We start from the raw sequence: 22,737 nt of genomic DNA, 5'->3' as shown, positions 1-22,737 counted from the left end.
AAACACCAACAAAAAAAAAAAAAAAAAAAAAAAAAAAAAAAAAGAAATAAATTGCTCTTGGATATTCTGAAAATAGAGAAAGAAAATATTCCCCAGTTCATTCTCTGAGGTCGGTATAACCTTGATCACCAAAACCACACAAGGATAGGAGAAAGGTAAATTACAGATCATTGTCACTTGATACAGATATATAGATTGTAGATAAAATATTGACAAAAGAATCTACTCATATATAAGGAAGATTCTATATGGCAGCTTAGTGTAATAAAGCTCCAGTAGTTAAGATGCCATATGGCGTTGGTTCTGGAGTAGACAAGTAGGCCAGTGGAACAAAGCCTTATATACAAAGAATCTTGGTCCACCACTGAGGCAACATTGATGTCACCAGGCACAGGAGATACTGGGGTTGGGGAATCTAGGATATTGACTATTCCTAAGATGAAAAAACAAATTGAGTTCCTAACTCACACCACAGTAAAAAATAAATTGCAGATGAATGGGTAAATAATATGTGGTATACACATACAATGTGGTATTATTCAACATTAAAAAGGAAGGTAATTCTGACACATGCTACCACATGGATGAATATTCTGCTCAGTGAAATAAACCAGATGCAGACAGACAAATACTACAATTCCACTTACATGAGGTACTTAGAGTAGTCAAATTCATGGAAGACAGAAAGTAGAATCACTTGGGCACCATGGCTCACACCTGGCATCCCAGCACTTTGGGAGGCAAAGGCCGGAGGGTTGTTTGAACCCGAGAGTTTGAGAGTAGCCTGGGTAACATAGTGAGATCCTGTCACTACAAAAAAGTAATGCAAAATTTTAAAAATTAGCTGGGTGTGGTGGCATGTGCCTATAGTTACAGCTATTCAGGAGGCTGAGGCGGGAGGATCAGTTAAGTCTGCAGTGAGCCAGGGTCATGGCACTGCACTCCAGCCTGGGGGACAGAGCAAGACCCTGCCTCAAGAAAAAAAAAAAAAAAAAAAAAAAAGAATGGTGGTTGCCAGGGCCTGGGGGAAGCAGGAGTCAAAAGTGAATGTTTAGAAACGTATAGCAATTTGGCATTGTCGTAACCTCCACACAGATGGCCACAGAACCGGTCCTTGTCCTGGTGAACTCTGGGCATCTGGTGTGTGTTGTGTCTTGCTTCTGTGCAAGAGGACCACGTGGCAGTCCAGCAGACTGCACATTTTTAAAAACTAGGTCTTCCCAGGTAGTTTGAGGAGCACCAACCTAGAAAAGTGGTCCCATAGTTAAAAAAAAAAAAAGTGTTTAATATTATGCCAATACATAAAAGTAAATGGAAAATGTTACAGGAATATTTATCCTTACTAAATGCAATATATTCTGGTACTTCTAGGGTACTGTCCTCCAATTCTTTCCTTTTCAGTTCTGCTTGCAGCCCTATTGGTTTTATGACCCACTGATTGGTTGTGGCCTGCAATTTGAACACATAAAAACGGTAGAGAAGCTTGAGCCAAGCCCTAGGAGACATGTTTGAATGTTTATAGTAGTGTCATTAACATCACAAAATGATTGGAAACAGGCCGGATGCTCAGTGGATAAATGGTAGTATATCCACACAATGACAGATCCTTTTTATTCCTTGTTTATTCAATAATTACGACACTTTTAAAAGTAGATTTGGCCCTGCTTAGGTTTTTTTTTTTAAATGGTGGGACTATCCAGACTTTTTAAAATGATTGTAAAAGCAAGACATACTGGCCAGGCGCGGTGGCTCACGCCCGTAATCCCAACACTTTGGGAGGCCGAGGGGGGTGAATCACAAGGTCAGGAGTTCAAGGGCAGCCTGGCCAACATAGTGAAACCCCGTCTCTACTAAAAATACAAAAATTAGCCAGGTGTGGTGGCATGCATCTGTAGTCCCAGTTACTTGGGAGGCTGAGGCAAGAGAATCGCTTGAACCTGGGAGGTGTAGGTTGCAGTGAATTGAGACCACACCATTACACTCCAGCTTGGGTGGCAGAGCGAGACTCCATCTCAAAAAAATAAAAGCAAGACAGACTTTAGATAAAAGCAAAGAACCTGAAATGATGCAGGAAAAAGTAGGTAGGGCCGCTTTTAATTTCTGTGCTTCTGGAAGTTTTTTGTTTTTTGTTTTTTGTTTTTTTTGAGATGGAGTCTCACTCTGTCGCCCAGGCTGGAATGCAGTGGTGCGATCTCGGCTTACTGTAAGCTCCACCTCCCGGGTTCACACCATTCTCCTGCCTCAGCCTCCTGGGACTACAGGAGCCTGCCACCACTCCTAGCTAAGTTTTTGTATTTTTTAGTAGAGACGGGGTTTCACCATGTTAGCCAGAATGGTCTCGTTCGCCTGACCTCGTGATCCGCCTGCCTCAGCCTCCCAAAGTGCTGGGATTACAGGTGTGAGCCAATATGCACAGCCCTGCTTCTGGACATTTTTCATGTGCATTTTTTACATTCGCGAGGTCATCTTAGACACAAGCAACATGACTGGTTTTAAAATTCTTTTCCTGTTGGCTGCATAGCATACCGTTGTATAACTATAAATTTATATATGAACAAATATAATTCAGCTGCATTTTGAGTATACAGACAGCCCCTGACCATGGGTCTACTTAGAATTTTTCAACGTTGTGATGATTCAAACATGATACACATTCAGTAAAAACCATACTTTGAATATTTATAAAACCATTGTTTTTTATCTTCAGTACAGTATTCAATAAATTACATGAGTTATTCAACATTTGATTATAAAATAAGCTTTATATTAGATGATTTTGCCCAACTCTAGGCTAACGTATGTGTTCTGAGAATGGTTAAGGCAGGCTGCACTATGATGTTTGGTAGGTTAGGAGTATTAATACATTTTTAACTTATGATAAGTTTATGGGATTCGGTTCCATTGTAAGTCAAGGCGCATCTGTACAGTGGCATTAGTGACATTGGTATGAGCCTTCTTAGAATGTTCTCATTGGGAATAGCTAGTTATTTACTTAGAATAAATTTTGAAGGCCAAGTGCGGTGGCTCATGTCTGTAATCCCAGCTCTTTGGGTGGCCGAGGCGGGCAGATCACCTGAGGTCAGGAGTTCCAGACCAGCCTGGTCAACATGGTGAAACCCCGTCTCTACAACAATACACAGATTAGCCACGTGTGGTGGCGCATGCCTATAGTCCCAGCTACTAGGGAGGCTGAGGCAGGAGAAGTGCTTGAAGCCGGGAGGCGGAGGTTCCAGTGAGCCGAGATCATACCACTGCACTCCAGCCTGGGCAATAGAGCAAGACTCTGTCTAAAAATAAATAAAATAAATAGTAAAGTTCCAGAAGTGAACTTTCTGAGTTAGAGATTGTTAGTGTCTTTTGCAGTTAGCTGTATAACTACCTTGTCTAATTTGAACCCCATGGGCACAGGGCAGCCTGTCCCTTATGGTAGTGTTGTCACAGCAAGAAGTGCAGCTGTAGGTTGTGTCGTGGGCGTGAATGCTGTGTCATTCGCGGGAGCCGGTAGAGCCACAGTAACATGGACAGCGACAGCTTCAGTGCTGCCAGGAAACCATCCAACTGATTTCTGTGTTTGCCCCACAGATCTACGAACTGCGTGTGATGGAGACCAAACCTGACAAGGCAGTGTCCATCATTGAGTGTGACATGAACGTGAGTGGCTCTGTCCAGTTACAGTGAGCCTGGGCCCTGGGAGGATGGGCACTTGGTGACCACTGCAGGCCAGGGTGTCAGGAGGGCATCAAACAGCCCCTGGGACTCTTTGGGCAAAGAGGAGGAAGACGCTGTCAGAACATCATGAGGAGACTGTGACCTTGTCATCTATCTCAGGGCCAGTTGAGGCAACAGAGTGTTGCCAGTGCTGCCATGGTTAGCTCTGACCTGTTGAGGAGTGAATTTTATTTATTTATTTATTTATTTTTTGAGACTGTGTTTCACTCCTGTTGCCCAGGCTGGAGTGCAGGGGCCTGATCTTGGTTACAACCTCCACCTCCCAGGTTCAAGCAATTCTCCTGTCTCAGCCTCCCGAGTAGCTGGGATTACAGGCATGTGCCACGATGCTCGGCTAGTTTTATATTTTAGTAGAGACGAGGTTTTACCATGTTGGCCATGCTGGTCTCAAACTCCTCACCTCAGGTAATCCACCCACCTTGGCCTCCCAAAGTGCTGAGATTACAGATATGGGCCACCACACCTGGCCGAGGAGTGAATATTCTTAAGAGCTAAGGAAGCGTGCTGAACCTTCTGAGTAAGAGTGAAGTGCTGATGCACACAGCATCCTGGTTGTATTACTAGGGAATACTGCTGAGCAAAAAAGGCCAATCCCAAAAAGTTACTTCATTATATAGCATCCTTAAAGTGACAGAACTTTAGAAATGGAAGACAGACTAGGAGTTGCCAGGGCTTAGGACTGGTGGAGGGGGCTGGGAGACAGCTGGGTATGGTTATAAAAAGACAACATGGGCAATCCTAGTGGTGGTGAAACTGTTCTACATCCCTCTCGACTGTGGTGGGTACATGGCCCTACACAGTGATTACATTGTGTAGAACTAAAGATACACATAAACAAATAATGTAAAACTGGGAAATCTGAATAAGAGTGGTGGGTTGTGCCAGTGTTAATATCTTGGCAGCAATACTTTACTGTAATTTTGTAAGATGCTACCGTTGGGAAAACTGGGCAAGTGTACAAGGCATCTTTCTGTATTATTTCTTAAAACTGCATGTGAATCTATAGTTGTCTCAATTAAAAGCAAAAAAGATAAGGAAGCCAAGGGTGGCCATGTCTGAATATTTTACTTTTAAAATCCTGGAAACACAGGTGGACTTTGATGCTCCCCTGGGCTACAAAGAACCCGAAAGACAAGTCCAGCATGAGGAGTCGACAGTAAGTGTTATCCCCAGTGTCCTTTGCTGTCCTGCTGCATGCTGCTTTTGAGTTCCTGGTAGTGACTCGTGGGTGGCCTCTGCTGGTGTTGGTGTCATATCCTCTGCGTCCCTTCCAGCCATGCTTCCGGGGGACATTCTAGCTAGGGGTGGGGGATGAGAGGGAAGCTGGGTGTTCCTGCTGAGGAGCTCACCTATTTTTCTTTTTCTCTGTCAGGAAGGTGAAGCCGACCACAGTGGCTATGCTGGAGAGCTGGGCTTCCGCGTGAGTACCAGACCACTTGACTTACGTTGTTGTGCCCTCTGCTCCTTGAAATTAGAGCACTCACTCAAGCTGTTCTCCATGATGCTCGATGGACATCAGCAGGGGCTGGGCCTCTGGGTACCTGTGCACATGCATGCAAATCTACCACTTGCTCAGTTACCAAACACTTTTATATCCACTCTCTGCTGGAATCTTCCCAACAGCCCCATAAGGCAGCCCAGCTTTTTAAGAATTTCTAACCTACCGAAGAGTTTAAATAGTACAGTAGACATATACTCTTCCCTTAGGTTCACCAAACGTTACCACATTTGCTTTCTCTCTCTTGTAAATCATGTTTCCTTTTTTCTTTGCCTGTACCATGTGGGTTGCAAACATGACCCTTAGCATAACCACTGGCAAGGCTCCGTGGGAAATAGGTGGAGGTGGCTCATGTGTGGGCACTGAGGTGGCAGGAGGTGCCAGGAAGCAGCAGAGACAGCAGAATGATGGGAAGCTGAGCTACGGGGCAGTCACAACAGTGGCCTTAGCCCACCCACAGAGCTTGAACTGGGTGGCCCTGCAGAGGCAGGGGTCAGGCCTTTTAACCTAACACTGACTGCTGGCTGCCCTTGGCCAAGTGGCTCTCTTCAGCTCATGGCCGCCCCCTGAGGAACTGGGCAGAGTTCTCAGCTGCCAGCACCCCAGCAGCTGAGGAGTCAGGGCTTCGGTCCTGAAGGGTCTGCATAGCACCCCAGCTCACATCCCTGCAGTGATCTCCAAGCAAAGGACATATCTGTCCTCACACTTGGGCTCATTATATGACTCAACTACTTCCTGTCTAGGCTTTCTCCGGCTCTGGCAATAGACTGGATGGGAAGAAGAAAGGGGTGGAGCCCAGCCCCTCCCCAATCAAGCCTGGAGATATTAAAAGGTAAGTCTGTCCTGGCTGTCCTTCAGGACAGGAGGAGGATCTGTGCCAGCCCTCTGGGGTGGGGCAGCCTCACCCCAGTTCTGGAGACAAAGCCTGGGTCAGTAGGCCCAAGGGACTTTACCCTTACCTGCTCTCCTTGGTGGGGTGGAGCACAACATGTCCCTCCTTCCACAGTGCCACCCCCAGTACCACTGTGGTCCAGCCTCACTCCATACCTCCAATTCAGCGTCGTCTTGCCCCCAGTGGCTTTCCGAAGATGTGCGTCTGATCAGATCTGTCTCTTATTCAAAACCCTTCTGGTCCCTATTTGGTGATCTGCCTATTTTCCTGTTTTGTGACTTTGAATTATTAATCAGGTCACATTATCTTAGTTCTCCTGAAAGTTCCCTGAGGAGCTACCTCAGATGTGCTTCTGTTGCTAGGTCCAGGGACCCACAGCAGACCCTTCCTCTGGTGGCCATGATGGCAGGGGCAGGGCTGAGGTGTGTCAGTTGTCTGTTGTGTGTGTGAAATCAGGAGAATACTGGAGTGAGAGTCTAGCCATCTCAGGGGGTTCTGTGAAGCTCAGGACAGTGACAGTGAGGGCTTCCCAAACCTTCAGATGACCCCTCTCCATAGACAGGTACAGAGCCTAAAGCCCCTGCCCCTATACCCAATGCTGATACTAAACCAGGAAGCCAGTTACCTTCTGCTTCCCTCCTGGGAGGATGCCAGGAAGCACCAGAGGGCCCAGGTGGGGTGCAGCAGCATCTTTTCTGCATTCCTCTTCACTGTCATAAATGAATTTTAGTCCTTTTTTCCTGGAAATAACATTTCTCCTTGTCTCTCTCTTCTTACAGAGGAATTCCCAATTATGAATTTAAACTTGGTAAGATAACTTTCATCAGAAATTCACGTCCCCTTGTCAAAAAGGTTGAAGAGGTGAGTGTATTTCCTTGGTTGGTAATGAGGAGATTTATTTGCTAGTGATGACTGAGGTTCCTGGCATTCTGAGTAGGGGTGTGTATTAGTCTGTTTCCAAGCTGCTGGTAAAGACATACCGGAGACTGGGCAATTTACAAAAGAAAGCGGTTTAATGGACTTACAGTTCCACATGGCTGGGGAGGCCTCATAATCATGGCAGAAGGCAAGGAGGAGCAAGTCACATCTTACATGGATGGTAGCACGTGGAGAAAAAGCTGGCGCAGGGAACCACCTCCTTATAAAACCATCAGATCTCATGAGACTTATTCACTCACGAGAACAGCACGGAAAAGACCCGCCCTCATGTCTCAGTTACCTTCCACCAACTCAGTTCCCTCCCACCGGGTCCCTCCCACAACACGTGGGAATTCAAGATGAGATTTGGGTGGGGACACAGCCAAACCACATCAGGGTATCTGTGATGTTTTCCCTTTCCTGGGGTCCCTCTGCTCCCTGGTGTCCTGTTTTTTTTCTGTAGTGCTGGTGTGAGGTGTGTGAAACAGAAGACTTGCAGCATGGGGGTCAGGACCTCTGTCTTGCTCTAGAGCTGACTCCAGGCTCTGTTATCACAGAACTGTGTGCCCTGGGTGGGCTTCATCTTCCAACAGAGACCTTGAACTTCAAATATAGGGAGTACCTTCCAGCTGAGCAGGGTGGTGGTGGGACAGAGGAAGGCAAGGGCTGAGCATCCTATAGACATGGGCACTTTGTGGGAGTGGGCCAGGCCCAGCAGCAAGTGGAACGCAGTCACCTCTGTGTGGTGAGGATTTCTAGAACACCAGCACTTCAGACCCATCGCTTTCCTGGTTCCTTTTCTCAAAGGATTGGACCCTTGAGGATCCAGGAGTAGGGCCAAGGGCAGATGTAGAGTCACCCATTCAGGGCCAGCTGCTACATAGGACCCATCCCTGGCCCATCCTGATTACCGAACTCTCTCTAGCACTTGGGGTGGTTGGGGACAGAGACCACTGTGAAATTTGCACACCTGGTCCTACTCACAATCACTTCTGGGCTTGATGTTCAAGTTGAAACAGCATTGAGACCTTTCAGGCCCAGAGGAGCAAACATAGTGGCCAATCAGACCTCACCCTCCAGCCCCTCCAGGCTTCACCAGCTACAGGCTGCCTTTCTCACTAAAAGCCAGTGCCTGACTCAGACCTAAGACCTCGGCATGGGACATCCCCCAGGCTGACTGTGACCTGACTGTTGCAAATTTACAGAAGGCGGGGTAGGCCGGTGGGCACAGCAGGACTGTTTGACCATAAATATGTATTTAAGAAGTATATGTTTAAAGATGGGATTGAAGACATATTTAGCTCTACTCCATCCTGCAGCCCCACTAAGGCTGTGGCTAAAGGTCATGAGGTAAGAAAGACAGTGGAAGAGGAGGCAACTACAAGGCTTTGAAAACCCAGGGTACCTTAGCAGATCATAAAAAGCCTAGAAGCAGTTCTGTGTAGATTGTGTGTAGACTGTAGAATTCTCAAAAGGCACCTCTAGAAATGAGGGACTGATGACAGAACTCTGTTACTAAGCAGTTAGAGCTGCATTACCCTCCCTCCCCCACCCCAGAAGGCTGGAGGCCCGACTCCAGTAGCACTCTAGACTGTTACCTCTGAAGTGAAGGCCAGAGTCAGAAAGCTTCCCAGTCCAACATCTAAATAGTAGAGGATTTGTGGGAAGAACAGCCACAGAAACCAAAGGAGCAGAAATCATCAGGGAAATAGTTTCCCCAAAGATGGACACAAGTTCGCAGATTTGAAGGGCCCACTGAGTTCCAGCAAAATGAATCAAAATAGCCCCACTTTGGGGCAAAGAAAGATCCTAAAGCTTCTGGAGAGAGAACAGAGGTATCACCATGGATCAAGGACATCATCAGCCAAGCGCCATGGCTCACGCCTGTAATCCCAACACTTTGGGAGGCTGAGGCGGGAAGATCATTTGAGCCCAGGAGTTTGAGACCAGCCTGGGCAATATAGGGAGACCCTGTCTCTACAGAAAATTTTAAAATTAGCCCAGCATGGCGGCACGCACCTGTAGTCCCAGCTACTTCGAGGCTGAGTTGGGAGCATCACTTGAGCCTGGGAGGTGCAGGCTGCTGCTGTGAACTGAGATCACACCACTGCACTCCAGCCTGGGTAACAGTAAGACCCTGTCTCCCAAAAAAGGGACATCATCTTAGCAGGACACAGAGGAAACTAGAAGATAGTGGAGCAATATCCTCAAAATTCTGAAATTTTTTCCAACCTAAAATTCTGTACCAACTCTTAAGAGCTGGATTGTGTCCCTCCAGTGTTTCTGTGTTGAAACCCTGACCCCCAGTAACTCAGATAGGGCCATTTAAAGAAGCAATTAAGTTATAAGACCATTAGAGTTGGCCCTAATTCAATCTGGTGTCCTTTTAAGAAGAGGAAATTTGGGCTGGGTGTGGTGGCTCACACCTGTAATCCCAGCACTTTGGGAGGCCGAGGCGGGTGGATCACAAGGTCAGGAGATCGAGACTATCCTAGCTAACATGGTGAAACCCCGTCTCTACTAAAAATACAAAAAATTAGCCGGCTGTGGTGGCGGGAGCCTGGGAGGCTGAGGCAGGAGAATGGTGTGAACCAGGGAGGCGGAGCTTGCAGTAAGCCGAGATCGCGCCACTGCACTCCAGCCTGGGGAACAAAGTGAGACCCCGTCTCAAAAAAAAAAAAAAGAAATTTGGACATAGGAGGGGCCATGTGAGGACACAGCAAGAAGGCAGCCATCTGCAAGTCAAGGAAAAGGGCATCAGAGGAAACCAAACCTGCTGACACCTTGATCCTGCACTTCTAGCCTCCAAAACTATGAACAAGAAATTGCTATTGTTTGAGCCACGCTGTCTTTGGCATTTTATATGGCAGCCCTAATAGACTAACATACCAACCAGACTATCAATGAAATATGAGAGTAGAAAAAAGGAACTCACAAGAAGATAATCCTTATGCATCTTTTCTCAGGAAGCTCCTAGAAGGTGTCCCTCACTAAAATGAAGGAATAAGGTAGAAATAAAGTCATAGAATCCAGGAAATAAGGAGCCCCCACTAACACGTACGGCACTTAGAGAAAGGCCAGTCCAGGTATGGCAGGGTGAAGGCCCAGGAGGACACAGCTTTGTCAAAACAGATGAACTCCATGCAATGCAGGCTGTGATTGAATATATAGAGAAAAAAGCCAAACACAGCTATTGACACCAGGATAAATGGAAGGCTGTGTGGCAAAGGAAGACTAAATGCAGCCGTGACTCAAATTTACATGAATATTACCACATAAATACTAAATGGTGTTCTACTGCAGGTATAACATGCCACAGTTAGTGGGGAGCCAGGTGCAGGGATTTGTGTTGAACATTCCAGAATCCTCTTCTTCCTAGGGAAAAGTTGAGGTAATGCCTCAGACTGACTAGCAATAAAAATATGTGAAAAAAAATATTTGCAGTTTTCAAAGGCTTGGGAAAAAACAATCCCTCTTTCTGCTGATGGAAGGATAGCTTAGTAGAATGTTTCTGAGGGCTGGTTGTTCTCTATAAGTTAAAAGCATTAAAAATGTGTACACGCTTTGACCCAGGACTTTGAGCTCTAAAAAAATATCAGAGCTGTGTGCAAATACATTAAGCTGCTTACCACAGCAATGTCCACTGATAGAAAACTGGCTCTCCTACATAATGGAATTCTTTTTAACAGAATTCAGTTCTGTAGCCTTGGGAGTATACTAGATAAGTTTATTGGCATGAGACTTCAGAATTAAGTGGGAAAACAGTTCTTCAAGCATGTACAGAAAAGTGACCTGAAGTTTTTGGGTGATGAACTTAGAGATTTTTTTTTTTTTTTTTTTTTTTGAGGCAGGGTCTTGCTCTGTTGCTCTGCCATCCAGGCTGGAGTGCAGTGGCACAATCATAGCTCACTATGGCCTTGGCTCAAACCATCCTCCCATCTCAGCCTCCCAAGTAGCTAGGACCATAGGCACATACCACACCAAGCTATTTTTGGTAGAGATGGGGTCTCACTATGTTGCCCAGGCTGGTCTTGAACTCCTGGGCTCAAGCGTTCCTCCCACCTTTACCTTCCAAAGTGCTGGGATTACAGGTGTCAGCTATCGTGTCCAGCCTGAGACATTTCTTATGAGTAATATGGATGGTACGTGAGTCTATAGAGTAAGGCATTTATTGTAAATCTCCAGGAAGTTTCTGAAAATAGTATCTTCTCTTCACACCTAGGATGAAGCTGGAGGCAGATTCGTCGCTTTCTCTGGGGAAGGACAGTCGTTGCGTAAGAAGGGAAGAAAGCCCTAAGTGAGGACTGTTGGCTGACTGGAAAATAATAAAAGAATAAATTGCAACATCTTGGCTTTTAGTTACTGGCACTGACAGGGATGAGCCTCATCAGAATACTCTGTTACTTAAGATTTGCTTAGAGTTACCTAAGAATTATCAAGTTTTACTTGAAGTGGAGCAGCAGGACTTTGTAGTTGTATGCTTGATTTGGGGAAAGACAAAGAGCTGTCCCTGAGGGCCTGTAGGCAGCTGCCGCCTCACCTCTTCATGCTTTCAGCTTGAGGGGGGCTCCCACTGCCTCAGCAGGAGCAATTCTGTATCCCTAATTCTGTCAAAACCAATGGAGGTGACTAAATTGTCTAACATGAAGTGTTCTTTCTTTTTCATTTATCCTTTCTTTTCCTAGGTCAGTTGCATAGGTGTCAGTCTTTGGCCTAAAAAAAGGGTTTAAATAGACGTGTGTTCTATAAATAGTGGCTGTCCCACTACTGTGGCTGCAATTTAAGTATTTGACAAAGAATGTTTCTATTTTTATTTTCCATGTTTTTTTCAAAAACATCACTCAGAAAAACCTGATCTGAATGAGTTTACACTTTTATTCTCATTTCATATGGACATAACTGGCTCCTTAGTGAACCTGTTCATAGTGAAACAACTCCATGGAGAAGCAAACGTGAATGTTGGAATGAACAAATGCTAAAGAGATGTTCCTCTCTTTCCTTCTTCCCTACTCCCCCACTCCTAATTTTAATTTATTAAATCATCCAAGCTTCTGCTGGCCTGTCTTTATTTTTTATCAGTATTTATTTGGTCTTAGGTCTTCACTTTCTTTTTTTTTTTTTTTTTTTTTTTTTTTTTTTTTTTTTTTTGAGACGGAGTCTCGCTCTGTCACCCAGGCTGGAGTGCAGTGGCCGGATCTCAGCTCACTGCAAGCTCTGCCTCCCGGGTTCACGCCATTCTCCTGCCTCAGCCTCCCGAGTAGCTGGGACTACAGGCGCCTGCCACCTCGCCCGGCTAAGTTTTTGTATTTTTTTTTTTTTAGTAGAGACGGGGTTTCACTGTGTTAGCCAGGATGGTCTCGATCTCCTGACCTCGTGATCCGCCCGTCTCGGCCTCCCAAAGTGCTGGGATTACAGGCTTGAGCCACCGCGCCCGGCCAGGTCTTCACTTTCTATAAGGTGAGATCTTTTGACATGCTAATCTGATTATTTTAAATTTGTTCCCATGAGCCACTGTGCCTGGCCCCATTGGGAATAATTCTAAGCCAAGAATTTCAAGTAAAAACAGGCAATAACTAAAGCCTAAATCTAAATGTTTGATTAGGTACTAACACAGACTGGTGGTTGGGCCTCTGACCAGAACTGAAGGACGTCCTGTTGGCAGATGTCCTGTGTTCCATCTCACCATTAGAAAACTTCCCATCTGGGGCTTCTCCTGGAGAAAGTAGGAAGAAACAAGGCTGCCTGATTCCTAGGTGGCAATGGCTAAGCCCAGCGGGGTCCCCCATGAGCCAGGGCTGACCCTGCTTCTAGGCATGGGGACCCTGCCCTGGTCAGGGCCCCTCCAACACTCCAGAGAGGAGAGGATGGTGGCCCCAGGGTCTATCCACATGTCTTCAGTGAAGAGTGTCTATGAGTGTCATGATGTTCAGTACTTGGCCTGTGGCACAAACCATCATCACTGGAACTAGGCGTGGTTTTGGAAGGCGTGAGCACTGTGGGGACTTACCTGACCCTCCACTGACAAAGTCTCAGTTTTACTAGCAGAGGGAGAAACCCTCCTTGGTGGGTAGCAGCTTTCATTTGCAGGATCACATCAGCTAACAAATTGTCACTTTATGCATAATCAAGAATGTTGCAGTACCTCTGGCTCTGGGTTTTTGTCTTCACTAAGCAACACCTGCTGTGTATGCAGTGAAACGCCTGGTCCTTTGCTGGAGGCACACTCCCCTGCCTGGACCAGGATGGATTCCATTCCAGGGCCTTTTAGTGGGGCCAGTTGGAGCACTGATTCTGGTCGTTACTCCTGCACCCTGGCCTGCAGCCTTCCTCCCAGTGTCTTCTTTGGGCTTGGTCCTTGAACCAGCTGCCTCAACAGCAGGACCCCTGGTAAAACTGCAGCTTTCTGACCCACCTCCAGGGAGTCTGTCCCAGTGGGCACTTCTGCAAGCCCACCAGCTTCCCCTTTACTTGCCTTTGTTGCCTCTTGTGCATTGCTCCTTTTTATAAACGTTGCAGCCAGGCGTTGTCGCTCAGCCTATAATCCTAGCACTTTGGGAGGCCAAAGTGAGAGGATCGCTTGAGGCCAAACTAGCCTGAGTAACTTAGCAAGACCACATCTTTACCAAAAAAAAAAAAAAAAAAAACCAAAAAACTAAAAATTAGCCTGGTAAGGCGGTGCATGCTTGTGGTCCTAGCTGTTCAAAGTCCTGGAGTTCGAGGTCGCACGTAAGCCTGGGTGACACAGCAAGACCCTGTCTCGAAAAATAAATAAGGTAAATGTTACATGTCTCCCGCACCCTTAGAATCGAGCTACAGACATCCAAGCCACTCCTACCCCACTCACCCGTGCTACACACCGCCTCCATGCCTTTGACCGGCCTATGGCCGTGCTCGGATTGCCTTCTCAGCCTCCACTTCAAGCCTGCGTTCCCTGGGCAGGTCATCCAACCCTAGATCCACCACACGTCATGCCCAACCAACCTTGGTTACTTTGCGAGTTCACCTCCATCCTGAGTGGACGCTCAGACAAGACCGCCAGAGCTGCAGATCTGGGAGGTTCGCTGCACCAACTTGATGCTCAGTACATACTTTTGAAAATAAACCGCATTGTTGAGATTTGAGAAAATCTCATAAAGCTGCTAAAAAGAATTGGCCAGAGCAGTGTGATTTTAGAGGCGACTGACAAAAGGTAGCTGCGCGGCCCAGGATGCCCTCATGGCCCGGGGTGAATGGCGCTGGCTTCGCGGTGGCCGAGTAGGCTCCGCGCCAGGCCTCTTCCCGGACTTACCCTGCGACCCTGGCCCTCCGCGCGCCGCAGCCGCCCTCCGTTGCTATTGGTTGCTCGTCCTGTTTGTCCGAGCTTCTCTAAGATGGGGGCGAAACTGTAATTGAATGTGTCGGTGCTTATTAGTTATTCTGTCAGTCGATCACGAGGTGCCGCTTTCTTCATTCTTCATTGGCTGGCGGACTGAGGGGCGGGCTTGGCGCCCCGGTCGCCCAGACATGGCGGACGGCAGCGGCTGGCAGGTGAGTGTGCTCGGGAGCCGGGAACCACCAGGGTCTTCCGGAGGGAGGGAACGGGACAGGCTCCGGGCGTGGGGCGCGGCCGCCGGGCCCCACTCAGGCGGCGCCTCTCGCCGCAGCCGCCGCGCCCCTGCGAGGCCTACCGCGCCGAGTGGAAGCTCTGCCGCAGCGCCAGGCACTTCCTGCACCACTACTACGTCCACGGCGAGCGGCCGGCCTGCGAACAGTGGCGGCGCGACCTGGCCAGCTGCCGCGACTGGGAGGAGCGCCGGAGCGCCAAGGCCCAGGTGCGCCGGGAGGGAGCGGGGCGGCGCTTCGGAGCGCCTTGCAGGGCCCAGCTTTCCCCACCCCTTCACGCCCCAGGCCCCGCGACCTAGCCGAGAACTGTCAAGGTCCCTATCCTCCTCACGCTTCCTTTCTTTTGAGAGTTGGTATAAATTAGCATATCAACAGGACTTTCAGAGGGCGGGAAAGACAACTTAGGAGACCAGCGAGGAGGGTGTAGAGTGGTTTAGAGAGCAAAGAGGGCAACCGTCCAATGTTAGGGTCATCAGCTGGCCTACGCAGGAGGTGATGTTGCTGAGTCCTGAGTGACCAGGAGCCAGCCTTCATCCAGCCCCGGTAGACACTGCTGAGAAACAGAGAAGGCCTGTGTTCCTGAAGCAGAGGGTAGATGGTTGGAAAGCGGTATACCAGGGACCTGGTGGGCCTTGATACGGAGTTTAGAGTTTAGTCTAAAGTGTGCTGGGAAGCATAATTTGATTTATATCTTTAACAGATCAGTCTGTTAGCAAAGTGTGGTGACGTGCACCTGTGGTCCCAGCTACTTGGGAGAGTGAGGTGGGAGGATCGCCTAAGCCCAGGAGTTCAGAGCTGCAGTGAGCTATGGTCACACCACTGCACACCAGCCTGGGCAACAGAGGGAGACCTGTCTCAGGAAAAAAAAAAAAAAAAGAGGAAAAAAGTTCAATCTGTTTGCTAGGGTGTAGAGAGTATTTTACAGGAGCAGAGAGATCGGTAAGGAGGTGGTTCTAGTTGTTTATTCATCCAGCAAATATGTACTACATTGGGTACTCTTGGGGATGCACGAGTGATAAGAAGAGTCTCTGCCCTCCTGGCACCCACACTGTAGTCTAGAATATACAGTCCTACGGTGGACCCCTTGTGAGAGAGGAGATGGAGAGAAGCCAGCCGAAAGGTGCAAGGCTCATGGGGAGTGCCAAGGAATGAGAATCAATGGGACTGATCAACACTTCAACATTGTTAAGTGTATACAGTGATCTGAAAGAGATGAACTGATGTGGAAACCAGACTGCTGTATAAAAGAAAATTATGACTATTCCATAATATGTGAAACTCAAAAAAAGTAAGAAAGCTGACAGCCTGTATAGCAAGAGATTGGTAATTTTAATGTGTGTATATCTGCGCGTGTGTGTATAAAGAGCTCTTTTATATCAATAAGAAATATAGGGATTATTTCAGAATGGAAAAATGGCCAAAGGACACAAAGAAGCAATTCATTAAAAAAGAAAGCCAGGTGGGCATGGTGGTGGGCACCTGTAATCTCAGCACTTTGGGAGGCCAAGGCAAGGGGATCGCTTGAGCCCAGGAGCTTGAGACCAGCCATGGGCAACGTGGTAAGACTCCATCTTTATAAAAATAATAAAAAAGAAAAAAAAAAGCCTGGGCGTGGTGGCTCAGGCCTGTAATCCTAGCACTTTGGGAGGCCAAGGTGGGCAGATCACCTGAGGTCAGGAGTTCGAGACCAGCCTGGCAACATGGCAAAACTCCATCTCTACTAAAAATATGAAAATTAGCCACGGATGGTGGCACACACCTGTAATCCCAGCTACTCGGGAGGCTGAGACAGGAGAATTGCTTAAACTTGGGAGGTAGAAGTTGCAATGAGTTGATCGTGTCACTGCACTCCAGCCTGGGCCAACAGTACAGTAAGACTCCATCTCACGAACAAAAAAGAAAAAAACCAAATGGCCAGGTGTCAGGTATATAAGTCTAAATGACAGTAACAGCAGGTTTTGCCCAGCAGAAAGTCGTTAAGTGTTGATGGGGGTTTGAAGAATTCTGGGTAGTTGTACAGTGTTGGTGGGGGTGTCGGGTGTTCTGATTATGTAAATGTCAGATGCATACCTTTTGACTTTAAGTTTTACTTCTGGAACTTTATCCTAGGGAAGTAATTGCATAAGAGTGTACAGTTAAAAGTTCGGGATGCTAATTATGTTTTTGATACTGCAAAAGCTGAAAACAACCTAAATTTCACTAATAGACATTTGACCAATTAGCTTTTTCCACAAAGTGAAATACCGGATAGCCTTTGAAAGGAATAGTCAGTCATCTACCTGGGTGTGGGAAAGTGCCTACAGTGTATTGTTTAGTGAAAAAAAAGCAGGAAGTAGACTAGCCAGCAGAAGATTATCCCATCATTAGGGAAACATACTAGCTCTAAAATTTGGACCAAAAAACGGTATCAGGGAAGCTGTTAACTGCCACATTGGGAATGGACATTTGGGAATCTTTAATAGTCTGTGCTACATTTCTGATAGCTTTTTAAACATGATCAAAATATTTTATTTGAGGCAATAGAGCTTGAACAAAGACAGACGTAGACAGATTAAATGATCTGTGTAAAGAGGCTCACATAGCACCTGATACTTACCAAGGGCCCACAGCGAAGGCCTCCCATGTTGTGATACACTGACCCGTGTCTGTATTGGGATACAGTAGCTAGAAGAAGCTGATGGGTTGAATGGCACTTGTGGCACCACTCAGGCAGGTGGTCTGTCCTCTGGACTCTTCCCACCCTTCCAGGATACCCTGGGCATGTATTTCTTCCCTGTCTTCCTCCCTTCTTCCCTACCACACTCCTCCCTGCAGCTCCCCACAGCTGCTGTCTCAGACTCTTCTCTCCTCTCCACTCCACCCCCAGGCTCACTCTCAGCAGGTGAATATGCCCCAGACTCACAAGGTCAGCCAGAGCCATTGAGCCCTGAGGTCCAGGAGAAGATATTTAAAAATTCCTCAAATTATTATGACCTATTAAGTAGTTTTTCACATTAGTTTGTGAGAACAAAATGATCTCAATCTCTGTGCGCTAATATGGAATACTCGCCAAGGTATAGTAGGTGGATGTAGCTGTGCTGCACAGTGGTGTGCACCATAGGCCCCTTCCTGTCCATCTGTGTTTTGGGGGGAGGTACAGGGGTCTTGAGGGTGCTCAGAGCCTGGGGAGTGACTAGAGTCTTATTTGCACAGCAATCCCTCTGTGAGAGCGAGCGGGCACGAGTCCAGGCTGCACGGAAGCACATCCTGGTGTGGGCCCCGAGGCAGAGCCCCCCTCCAGACTGGCATCTCCCTCTGCCGCAGGAGAAGGACGAGTGACAAGCACCCCTGCCATTGGCCTGTGCAGCTTCCTTGGTCTGTTTCAAGTTGCTGTTGCACAACCCTGGGGACTGTGACAGCCTACACAGTCTAGTGGGTCCCTGTGAGCTCTTGCTGGGTTTGGAACATGGAGCAGGACATTGCTGGTCCTACTTGCCCACCCCTCACCAGCCTGCAGGGTACCCTGACGCTGCGATGTTCTGCAGGACAATTGCACCGCTTCAGAGCTTCCAGGAGGCCAAGCATTATGGCCAGGTACCTGTGAGCAGCCAGGTCAGGCTGGGCACAGTAGCATAGGAGATGGTGGTCCTGAGGTCTAGGCTTCTCAGGTAAACTGAAGGGTAGCCCTGACCTGTGTGGACACACAGGTGGGTCATAATGAGGTAGCTAAACAGTTGCGCCACTGTGAATGTCTTTCCTAGTCCTTGGGAAACTGCCTGCTATGTCTCAGGTTTGGTGAACATTGTGAGTACTCACACTCTGCTCCACTCAGTTCCACTGCACATGCAGGCAGGTGTGCCGAGCAGGCAGGGCTTGCTGGCCCCTCTGCACCAGCAGGCTTCACTTGTTGGGCTCCCAGGTCGGCCCCTGGAGACTCTGGTTTTTAAGAAATGCACACAGCTACAGAACACACAACGTTGCATAAAGAGGGTTTGTGGACTCACCTTAAGAAATCCAAGTCCAAGACATGTGGAATTAAGGACTCCTTCCCTCAAAAAAATTTCCCCTGGTGGTTAATGTATCAAAAGCCATTTCATCTGGTCTGTTTCAAGTTGGTCTGTTTCAAGTTGCTGTTTCAAATAGAAGCTGATTTCAAATAGAAGCTGAAAATTAAGTTTACATTTGTTAGATTTTATATATAACAGTGTTGTGTCTGGACAGTGTTAGAAATTTGTATGCTTATTCTCTTGTAGGTGTTTTAAAATGTATGAACCACCAAAAACACTATTTCTCGAAGAGGTTTCTTTACTACTAATAGAATGGTTTCTCATCCTGTGGTGGCCCTGTTATGTGATGCTGAGGGCTAGGCTGGGTCTGTGCCCAGCACCCTCCCTGCTGTCTTCCTGGACACAGGCACCAAGTTGAATATCTTTAAATTTGTTCTTTGGGGTAGAACAATCTATCACTTCAGAAGGGTGTCCATTAAAGAACAGTATTTCCCTGCTTGAGTGTTTTCTCCTGTGCTCCCTAAGAGCCCCTGTCTGTGTCTGTGAACGGTGGGGGTGGGGGTTGTGTTCACGGGATCCCAAGAGCAGGAGCATCTATAGCGGAGCCAGCGTTCCCCCATCATCAGGGGAGTATTGATGTGTCTAAGGCAACCAAGGTGCCTCCAGCATGGCTGTGGCTGGATTAATGAGCATTTCCACCCAGTGAGGGAAGAGAAGACTGCTAGAGATCTACAAGGTTTTTCTTACTCTTTTTTTTTTTTTTTTTTTTTTTGAGACGGAGTCTCGCTCTGTCACCCAGGCTGGAGTGCAGTGGCCGGATCTCAGCTCACTGCAAGCTCCGCCTCCCGAGTAGCTGGGACTACAGGCGCCTGCCACCTCGCCCGGCTAAGTTTTTGTATTTTTAGTAGAGACGGGGTTTCACTGTGTTAGCCAGGATGGTCTCGATCTCCTGACCTTGTGATCCGCCCGTCTCGGCCTCCCAAAGTGCTGGGATTACAGGCTTGAGCCACCGCGCCCGGCCGGTTTTTCTTACTCTTAAACACAGGGAAGGGGCATCTGAATTTGCAGTCTGCTGTAATCCCAGCACTTTGGGAGGCCGAGGCGGGTGGATCACTTGAGGTCAGAAGTTCGAAACCAACCTGGCCAACATGGTGAAACTCCATCTCTATTAAAAATACAAAACTTAGCTGGGCATGGTGGCATGCGCCTGTGATCCCAGCTACTCAGGAAGCTAAGACACGAGAATCACTTGAACCCCAGAGGCAGAGGTTGCAGTGAGCTGAGATCGTGCCACTGCACTCCAGCCTAGGCAACAGGGTAAGACTCCGTCTCAAAAATAAAATAATAAAATGAATTGGCAGTCTGCATGTGATGCCTCGGATTGCAGCAGCTGCCTTCAGGTTCATGGAGCAGAGCTGGAGAGTGCAGCAAAAGCCAGGGCATGCCAGCCAGCACCCCAGTCCATGAGGGGCCTTCCCTCAGTGCAGCCATGCTCCCTGCCACCTGCTTGTTTAGCAAGGTATGCAGTGTGCAACAAACTGCATGCTCGGTTAGGAAGCATTGAGTCCTGCCTCTGTAGTGCGACTGTCATATTTTGCCTCCTTCTTCACTACTCAAGTTCCACATCAGCAGATAATCTCTCTGGACAGGATGTTCCTGCATTTGTTGCTATGGCAATTCCTTCACAACATCTGAGTGTCCACATGTTGGACAGGGTTTGGGGCTTACAAGACCACAGTTTCGAAACAGACAAGTTGTCTTCAAAGAGTTTCTGTTGTAGTTTGGGGAAAAGATAGACATTAAACATCAATACATAGGGATTTTAAATGGTGGCTGGATGTGGTGGCTCACGGCTGTTACCCCAGCACTTTGGGAGGCTGAGGTGGGAGGATCGCTTGAGCCCAGGAGTTTGAGACCAGCCTGGGCAACATAACAAGACTCTATCTCTACAAAAAATAAACGAGCCATGCATGGTGGCACTTATTTGTAGTTCCAGCTACTTGGAAGTCTGAGATAGGAGGATCATTTGAGCCCAGGAGTTTGAGGCTGCAGTGAGCCATGATTGTGCCAGTGTACTTCAGCCTGGGCGACAGAGCGATATCCTGTCTCAAAATAAATAAAAATAAAATGGTGGTAATTTCTGAAGCAGTTTGGATAATTTTCTTTTATGGTGGTGTTATGAAGAAAACAAATACTGTAATAAGAGCAGTATATTTCACACTTTATGGACAGGTGCTAGGCATGGTGGCTCACACCTGTAATCTCAGCTACTTGGGAGGCTGAGGCAGAAGGATCACTTGGGGATAGGAGTTTGAGGTTGCAGTCAGCTATGACTGTGCCACTGCACTCCAGCCTGGGCAACAGAGCAAGACCCCGTCTCTAAATAAATAAATACTTTTTTTTCTTTTTGTTTTGAGACGGAGTCTTGATCTGTCGCCCAGGCTGGAGTGCAGTGGCCGGATCTCAGCTCACTGCAGCCTCCGCCTCCCGGGTTTACGCCATTCTCCTGCCTCAGCCTCCCGAGTAGGTGGGACTACAGGCGCCCACCACCTTGCCCGGCTAGTTTTTTTTTGTATTTTTTAAGTAGAGACAGGGTTTCACCGTGTTAGCCAGGATGGTCTCGATCTCCTGACCTCGTGATCCGCCCGTCTCAGCCTCCCAAAGTGCTGGGATTACAGGCTTGAGCCACCGCGCCCGGCTAAATAAATATTTTAAAAATAAGTGTTTTGGATAAAACCCCATATTAATAATAAGTATTTTACGTCATTATTTGGCACAGACTGTTATATATAGCATATTATTGTTGAAATATAAAACAATATGTATCCGTACTGTATGTGATACAGTGCCATTTTCAGTAACTGCTGTACACACAGCAACTCACATGAAACTCAAGGAAATTCTTCGGAGCAAAACCAGCCAATCTTGAAAACATACATGTAGCAGGATTCCATTTATGTAACATTGATGAAATAATGTAATTACAGAGATGGAAAACAGATTAAAGGTTACCAGGGGTTAGGTTAGAGATGGTGGGGGGGTGGTTCACATAAGGGAGTCCTGTGGTGTTGAAAACCATCCGTCAGCCTGACTGATGGTTACACAGGGCTATACATGAAGTCAAAATTGTGTAGAGTTAGGTACACAAAGGAGTACAGATATAACTGGGGAAACCGAGTATGTTCTGTAGACTGTACCAATGTCAGTTTTTGGCTCCTGACGCTGTGCTATAGTGTATAAGGTGTTAACATTGGGGGAGGCTGGGGCAAGGGTACGCAGCACCTCCCTAGACAACCTCCTATGCAACCTCCTGTGAATCTATAATTAATTCAAAATAAAAAGTTGAAAACAAACTGTCGGCCATGACCTACTGAACTGATTGTACAACCTAATGGATGAAACCTACTGTTTTTAAAAGCACTGCTATCAAGCACCTGTGCTGGACACTTACCTTGGGCGGGGAGGTGGGGGAGGCCTCAGTGTCTGAGCCCAGACCTGGATGAAGAGGCCCAGCTCCTGTCAGGCAGAGAAAGGGACCCACAAAGGCAGAGGGACCTGACACCATGTATTGATAGGAGGGGGTGCTGTGAGCTGTAATCAGGAATCGGGGGATGAGACTCTCGGGGTGGCAGGTAGCCAAAGACCTGACCTGACCTGGTTCTAGAGACCTCTGGCTGCTGTGCAGAGAAGGGGTGGGGTGGCTAGATCAGTTGGCCACTGCAATAGAACAGGCAAAAACTGACGATGACTTGGACCTGAGAGGCAGCAGTGGAGGTCATGAAAAGTGGTTCCATTCAGCATTTGTCTCAGGTGGGGCCAAAGGACTTAGAATCCTTAGGCAACATTTTTATCCAGGACTGATAAAGAGTTTTTAAAACAAAGTTTTTTCTTTTGAAAAAAAGCAGTAGTCCCAGCTACTTGGAAGGCTGAGGTGAGAGGATCGCCCAGGCTATGGAAAGGACAGTCTTTTCAACAAATGGTTGATGCCTGGAAACTGAATATCCAAGAGTGAAGTTGGACCCTTACCAAACATCATATACAAAAGTTAACTCAAAATTGACCTAAATTGTAAGAGCTTAAAATTAAACATAGAGAATATCTTCACAACGTTG

At 47.4% G+C, this 22,737-nt stretch overlaps 2 protein-coding genes across 5 annotated transcripts in view; both read left to right on the top strand.

The window, feature by feature from the left end:
- UFD1 (ubiquitin recognition factor in ER associated degradation 1) overlaps positions 1–12,058 on the top strand; it is a 30,892-nt gene extending 18,834 nt beyond the window's left edge. For 2 of the 3 annotated variants that reach the window (XM_025398200.1, XM_025398202.1), the window contains exons 7-12: positions 3,583–3,651; positions 4,820–4,885; positions 5,102–5,149; positions 5,971–6,059; positions 6,899–6,980; positions 11,260–11,383. In XM_025398200.1, the coding sequence (XP_025253985.1) occupies positions 3,583–3,651; positions 4,820–4,885; positions 5,102–5,149; positions 5,971–6,059; positions 6,899–6,980; positions 11,260–11,334 (429 nt within the window). In that variant the 3' untranslated portion in view covers positions 11,335–11,383. Of the gene's footprint in view, positions 1–3,582; positions 3,652–4,819; positions 4,886–5,101; positions 5,150–5,970; positions 6,060–6,898; positions 6,981–11,259 lie in introns of all 3 variants that reach the window. The other variant, XM_025398201.1, reaches the window with a different exon arrangement.
- A 1,827-nt stretch (positions 12,059–13,885) lies between these two features.
- Positions 13,886–20,908, top strand: C10H22orf39 (chromosome 10 C22orf39 homolog). 2 transcript variants are annotated; one of them, XM_025398206.1, is made up of 3 exons: positions 13,886–14,564; positions 14,681–14,848; positions 20,858–20,908. In XM_025398206.1, the coding sequence occupies exons 1-3, from the start codon at positions 14,430–14,432 to the stop codon at positions 20,906–20,908; spliced, it is 354 nt and encodes a 117-aa protein (XP_025253991.1). In that variant the 5' UTR covers positions 13,886–14,429. The 2 variants fall into 2 exon arrangements, with proteins under 2 accessions (XP_025253991.1, XP_025253990.1); XM_025398205.1 differs by lacking the exon at positions 20,858–20,908 and adding an exon at positions 17,832–19,121.
- Positions 20,909–22,737: the final 1,829 nt, after the last annotated feature.

This window comes from Theropithecus gelada, chromosome 10 (genome assembly GCF_003255815.1).
Source record: "Theropithecus gelada isolate Dixy chromosome 10, Tgel_1.0, whole genome shotgun sequence".
NCBI classification, from domain to species: Eukaryota; Metazoa; Chordata; class Mammalia; order Primates; family Cercopithecidae; genus Theropithecus; species Theropithecus gelada.
Note: the sequence above shows the minus strand (reverse complement) of the source record. Positions and strands in the feature narration are given on the sequence as shown.

What these genes read in the sequence shown, in the direction of transcription:
- C10H22orf39 (XM_025398205.1), top strand. Translation starts at nt 14,430, where the DNA reads ATGTGTCGGTGCTTATTAGTTATTCTGTCAGTCGATCACGAGGTGCCG. An exon ending in CGGACGGCAGCGGCTGGCAG is followed by an intron (nt 14,565 to 14,680) that starts GTGAGTGTGCTC and finishes CTCTCGCCGCAG; the next exon opens with CCGCCGCGCCCCTGCGAGGC. An exon ending in GCCGGAGCGCCAAGGCCCAG is followed by an intron (nt 14,849 to 17,831) that starts GTGCGCCGGGAG and finishes TTATTTGCACAG; the next exon opens with CAATCCCTCTGTGAGAGCGA.